General features: G+C 37.9%; 1 protein-coding gene across 1 annotated transcript; it reads left to right on the top strand.

Annotated features, from left to right (window-relative positions):
• Nucleotides 1-1,841: 1,841 nt before the first annotated feature.
• Nucleotides 1,842-2,828, top strand: LOC139900930 (uncharacterized). Its single transcript, XM_071883676.1, has one exon. The coding sequence runs from the start codon at nucleotides 1,842-1,844 to the stop codon at nucleotides 2,826-2,828; it is 987 nt and encodes a 328-aa protein (XP_071739777.1).
• Nucleotides 2,829-6,316: the final 3,488 nt, after the last annotated feature.

Raw genomic sequence — 6,316 nt, 5'->3', positions numbered from 1 at the left:
AATAAATTTAAAAATGATTTTGAAGCCAGCAATTTGGCAAAAATAAAGCAAAATCAGCTGGAAGAGTTGCAAATGTGTAAAGAAAAGTTAGTATGTGCAAGCAAAAAGCAAATGAATGTGTATAAGCGAAAAACCGCAGAAACACTTGAAAAATGGCAGCTCACGCCAATAACATTCCCGCCAATGCAAAATTATGGCATGGTTGATTCGCCAGTAGTTATATTTTGCAAAATTACAAACACTGAAATTACAATTATGAAAGTGCATGTGGATACAGGAAGCAGTGTAGATGTCATATATGAGCAATGCTTTCGCAAGTTGCCAGAAAGTATTAGAGCAGAATTGATACCTACTGCAGTTTCGCTATCAGGCTTCGCAGGGGAATCCGCATGGCCGATTGGGCAATTGGCGCTCTAAATTGAGCTTGTTGATGAAACAGATACAAAATTAAGACCCCAAGAGTGGCTAGATCTGTATGTTATGCAATCTGCTTCACGCTATAATATGTTGCTGGGAAGATCTGCGTTATCTAAATTCGGCATAATCCCTTCAATTATACATGGAATGATAAAATTTACAACGTGTAAAGGTGTTTCAACAATGAATTCTGCAATCATACAGCCAATTTGTGCAAGCATTAATATGCAGGGCGCAGTGATTGAGACAGCCAATATGCAAGAAAACTTGGCTATTATAAATCGCACTTATCAGGAGCAGACAATTAAAATTGGCAGTAATCTAGATGCAAATTTCAAACAGAAGCTAGTGTAACTGTTAATTGCAAACATGGATGTTTTTGCATGGTGTGAGCAGGACATGACTGGTGTTCCGCGAAAGACTGCGGAACATAGGCTTAATGCAAATCCGGCGCTAAAACCAATAATTCAGATGCGCAGAGGTATGGCTCCAGATCGTATGCAATGCTTGTCTGGAGAAGTAGATAAGCTTGTAAAAGCAGGCATTTTGCGAGAAGTGAAATATCAAACGTAGGTTGCAAACCCAGTGCTTGTTAAAAATCCCGATGAATCATGGCGGATGTGCATTGATTTCAAATACATCAATAAAGCGTGCCCTAAGGATAACTATCCGTTGCCAGAAATTGATTTAAAGGTTGAAGCGCTAAATGAATATCCTTTTAAGTGCTTTCTTGATGCTTACAAAGGATATCACCAAATACCGATGGCGGAGGAAGATGAAGATAAAACTGCATTTCATACGGGTAAAGGTATATATTGCTATATCAAGATGCCATTTAGACTTAAGAATGCTGGCGCAACATATCAGCAATTGATAGATAGCGTATTCGAAAATCAAATCGGGCGCAATCTTGTGGCATATGTAGATGACCTGGTAATCAAGAGCAAAACACAAGATGAAATGATGGAGGATATTGTAGAAACATTTCAAAATTTGCGCGGCATAAATATGAAATTAAATCCGTCCAAATGTAGTTTTGGTGAAAAAGAGGGCAAATTTTTGAGATATTACGTCACTGAACAAGGCATTAAGGCTAATCCCAAAAAGGTTGCCGCAATTGAAAATATGACTGCTCCAAAAACAGTAAAAGAAGTGCAAAATTTAACACGCAAGTTAGCGGCTTTGACTAGATTTTTGTCAAAGGCTGCGGAAAGACAACTGCCATTTTTTAAGATGCTTAAAGGATGTTTAACTCAGAAGCATTTTGTCTGGATTGCGGAAACAGAAGCGCGTTTCAAGAAATGAAGCCATTATTGGTGACATTACCAACATTAACTGCACCAATAAAGGGCTAAGTTTTATACCTATACGTCTCTGTTGCGAACGAAGCTTTCGGATCAGTATTGGTTGCGGAGCGTGTAAAAATGCAGAAACCGATTTATTTTGTAAGTAAAGCACTTACAGGAAGTGAAATTAACTATGCGCCAATGGAAAAATTCATTTACGCACTGCTCCTAACATCAAGACGATTGCGGAGGTACTTTCAAGGACATCCTATTCATGTTCTAACAGATTTGCCAGTTAAGCATGTTCTCAATAGGCCCGAAATATCTGGAAGGCTTGCTAAGTGGGCAATTGAACTAGGGTCTTATGAAAAAATTACTTACTTACCGTGGACTTCTGTGAAGGGACAGGTTTTAGCAGATTATCTTGCAGAGATGACTGGCGAATTGGAAGTAATTCATGAGCAAACGCAATTGCAACCAGTGCGGGGTGAAACGTGGGATTTATTTACTGATGGTGCATCGTGCGCAAAAGGTGCTGGTGCGGGTTTGATTCTTTCAAGCCCAAACGGTGAAGAACACACATATGCGCTGCGATTCAATTTTGATGCCACGAATAACGAGGCTGAATATGAGGCGCTGCTTGCGGGATTGAACATTGTAATTAAGCTAAACATCACTAAGTTACGTGCATATGTGGATTCGCAGTTGGTATCTAATCAGTTCAATGGATCTTTTGAAGCACATGAGCTCTCTATGCAAAAGTATTTAAAGTTGCTGAAAGAAACTGCAGAAAAATTCGAGCATTTTGAGCTCGCACAAGTTTCAAGAAATCAAAACAAAAAGGCAGACGCATTAAGCAAGCTTGTGGCTTTAACTTTTTCACATTTTCAAAAGCAAGTGTGGGTGGAAGAGTTGCCAAGCAAAGCAATTGATGGTAGTCTAGTTATTGTGGCAATAGAAGAGGAATGCCCAAATTGGATGAATCCAATTATTGAAAATATGCGCAATAATATACTGCCAGAGAACAAAGACGAAGCAAGATTGGTGCGTATAAGATCACCTATGTACACCATTGAAAGTGGCATCTTATATCGCAAATCTTATTATGGGCCATTAATGCGCTGAGTTGGCCCCGCAGAGGCAGAACCGATCATTGAAGAAGTGCATAGCGGTTCTTGTGCATTGCATTCTGGCTATAAGACCATTGTGGCAAAAATTATGCGGTTGGGTTACTTTTGGCCAACTCTGTATCGTGATGTTGCAAAAACAGTTAAAAGGTGCAAAAGTTGTCAAAGGCATGCGGCGCAGAATAGAAGGTCAAGGCACGAAATGATTTCAGTTAATTCACCATGGCCGTTTTATAAATGGGTAATCGATATTGTCGGGCAATTCCCTGCAGGTGCAGGAAACGTAAAGTTCTTAATTGTTGCAATCAATTATTTTACCAAGTGGGTAGAAGCAAAAGCATTGCGCACAATTACAGGGGGTGCAAGTGCAAAATTTTGTTTGGGAGCACATTGTTTGTCGATTTGGGGTTCCTCGTGAGATTGTAAGTGACAACGGGGCGCAAATAGCAAAAGATCCCTTTAAAAGTTGGTGTGAAGAACTTAATATTATGCAGAAGTTTACTTCTGTTGCACACCCACAAGTCAATGGCTTATGCGAAGTAACTAACCGTGATATTGTTAGCGGCATTAAAAAGCGCTTAAACGAAAAGCTAACTGGATGGGTTGATGAACTGTCCCATGTGTTGTGGGCACATCGCACAACATTTAAGAAAAGCACTGGTGAAACATCCTTTAGTTTAGTGTATGGTTCGGAGGCAATGATTCCTGCAGAAATTTTTGTGCCAACACATAGGGTTGCCAATTTTGATGAAACTGCAAATAATGATGCTTTGTGCGAAAATTTAAACTTTATGGAGGAACGCAGACTAATGGCTGCAATACGAGAAGAGAATAACAAACAACAAATTGCGAAATATTATAATAAAAAAAGTGCGTGCTTTAACCTTCGATGTTGGTGAATGGGTACTGCATAATAATGAAGCAAGCCGCGCAGAAAATGTTGGTAAATTGGGACCCAATTAGGAAGATCCATACCAAATAATAGCAATTAATGCGGTAGGCACTTATAAGCTTGCGGATGTTGATGGAAGAGTTATACCTAATGCATTGCATGCTACGTTGTTAAAGAGATATTACGCATAAGTTGTATACGCAGAAATGTAGCTTTGAACTGCGAAATGATAACTGATAAAATGTATATGCAATTTTTTGTAGAATGAATGAAAACTGTTTGTTTCTTTGAAATGAATTGATATTTTAATCAGCAATTTGAAACTTATAATTGCAACATGGTTAAAGTCCATGCGTCATGTTATTAAAACACGCGGATATTACAGCGAAGGAAAAGACCGCTATATATTGGTGCACATTTTATGAAAAGTGTTAGCGAAATGATGGAACCTATATGTATATAATTTTCCTAAGTTGCGAATTTGACCAACTTGGATGCTTCTCTATAACACATATTTTTGCCCAAGGATCGTTTCGGCCGACTTGGAAGATTCGCAAGGTATATTGAAAATTATACAAGTAAAAGATTGTTTCGCTGAAGTAGATCTTTATTATGTACACAATAATAAATGATTGAAAATGCAAAGGACAAGTCTAGCGATTGCGAATATAAATCGAAACTAAGCGCTATAAAAATAAACAATTGCAATTGATTATGATAAAGATAAATTCATTAATATTAAAATAAAAATGCAGATACAGCTGCGTTATCTATTACAAATAAAATGCGCAAACACTACTGCGCTTGTTTATCGCTCTTGCTGAGATCAAGTTTCATAATGTCCTCAGCAGTAGCGTCCCTATTTTTGCTAACAGCAACAACCTTGGGGATGGGAATCTCTGTAATGTTTGCCTTGGCGAGTTCATATAACTCGTCAGCCTCTTTGCGGCTGCAGAGCATATTTGTTATGTCTTAGGGCAGCGGTTCTGGTAGCTCGCAAACTTCGCCAAGGCGAACATGAAACTTAACGCGCTCACATTGCTGAAGTGCAGCAACGTAAACATCAAATCTCTCAGAAACATCATGAGAGTCCATCACTTTCTGCGCAAAAATGGGTAGATGCTGGCGCAGTCTTGAAAATTCTAATTCAGCAGCAACTCTAGAAAACTTCTCTTCATCGCGCTCTGAAGTGCGCTCTACAATTGTCTTATTGGTAGCTTCAAGTGCCGCCTTTAGTTTGTTTTCTTCAGTTGTCTTTTCAGACAACTGCTTTTTAAGAACCTCCACAACCTCGTTTGCAGTCTTGAGGTCTGTGGTGAGAGTAAAGCATTGCTGTTGATCAATAGTTGCCTTCTTGCGTTCCTCTTCAAGCTTTAACTTCTAGCTGTTTAAGAAGTTGTAAAACTACTCTTGACGAGCAATCATATCAGCGGCTGAGTTAAAAGCCATGTAAAAATTCTGCACAAAAGAATTGTGTGCAGACACAAAATTAAGTTTAGCAAATTCCTGACGCAGATCGTCAGGAATTGCAAGTTTCATCTTTTGAAATTGCTCCTCCGCAGCAGCTGGAGAAGCACAGAAGTACACATGGAAGCCATCAATTCGTACTGAATTGATTGGGTTAGGAGGAGTGCGAAATGCCTCCTCATATTTGGCAAGCGACAGATAACCAGACTCTGGAGGAGTGCTGACTTGCTCAGCTGCAAAAAGAAAAACAAATATATATATATATATATATATATATATATATATATATATATATATATATATATATATATATATATATATATATATATATATATATATATATATATATATATATATATATATATATATATATGCACGATTAAATCGAATGTTGTGAATGCATGCTAACAAAAATTGTGAAGTTAATATAAGCATATAAAAGGTGAATGGGCTTACGAGTCTTTGTTTCAGAAGAGTAATCTGAAACAATTGGGGTCTCCACAAGGTTCTTTGTGTTTGATCGGGTTTGCCTCTGCTCAGATGCAGAAGGGCCAATATATTTACGTTTTTTCCCCGAGTCTGCAGTAGAAGGCGCCTCTGTGCCCTTCTTGGCAGAGGAGGATGGAGCCTTAGCTTTAGGGCTTTTTAGTCGCGAAGCAATGAACGACTTTGGGTTATCCTTTTGGCTAAGTTCTTGGATCTTCATGTCGAATTAATAGAAAAATCTACAAAGATTGTTATATACTGAAAAGTAAGAAAGTAAGATGGTTGAAGTGTTGGAAATATGAAAGTAATAAGTGGGCAATGTGAATTCTGCTAACTATAAATTCGCTGGTATTTATAGGCGAATCAAATTTGCAACGGTTCACTTTAACGGATAGCAAGTGTATAAAAGCACTTCGGGAAACTATATAGCCGTTATTCTACTGCATATTTTAACGGTCACTTGGCTATTGCGTAAAAATGCTTACTAAATATTTAATATTCTGCGGACCGATTGAGAAGAACATTTTAAACTACATTTTTTAGAGTTTATTATGTTATATTTTTTGCGTAAATATAACACAATAAACTAGGGGAACTTGATCATATATATAGGCATACATATGTATATTCTAAGTGCAAAA

This window comes from Rutidosis leptorrhynchoides, chromosome 3 (assembly GCF_046630445.1).
Source record: "Rutidosis leptorrhynchoides isolate AG116_Rl617_1_P2 chromosome 3, CSIRO_AGI_Rlap_v1, whole genome shotgun sequence".
Taxonomy (NCBI): domain Eukaryota; kingdom Viridiplantae; phylum Streptophyta; class Magnoliopsida; order Asterales; family Asteraceae; genus Rutidosis; species Rutidosis leptorrhynchoides.
Note: the sequence above shows the minus strand (reverse complement) of the source record. Positions and strands in the feature narration are given on the sequence as shown.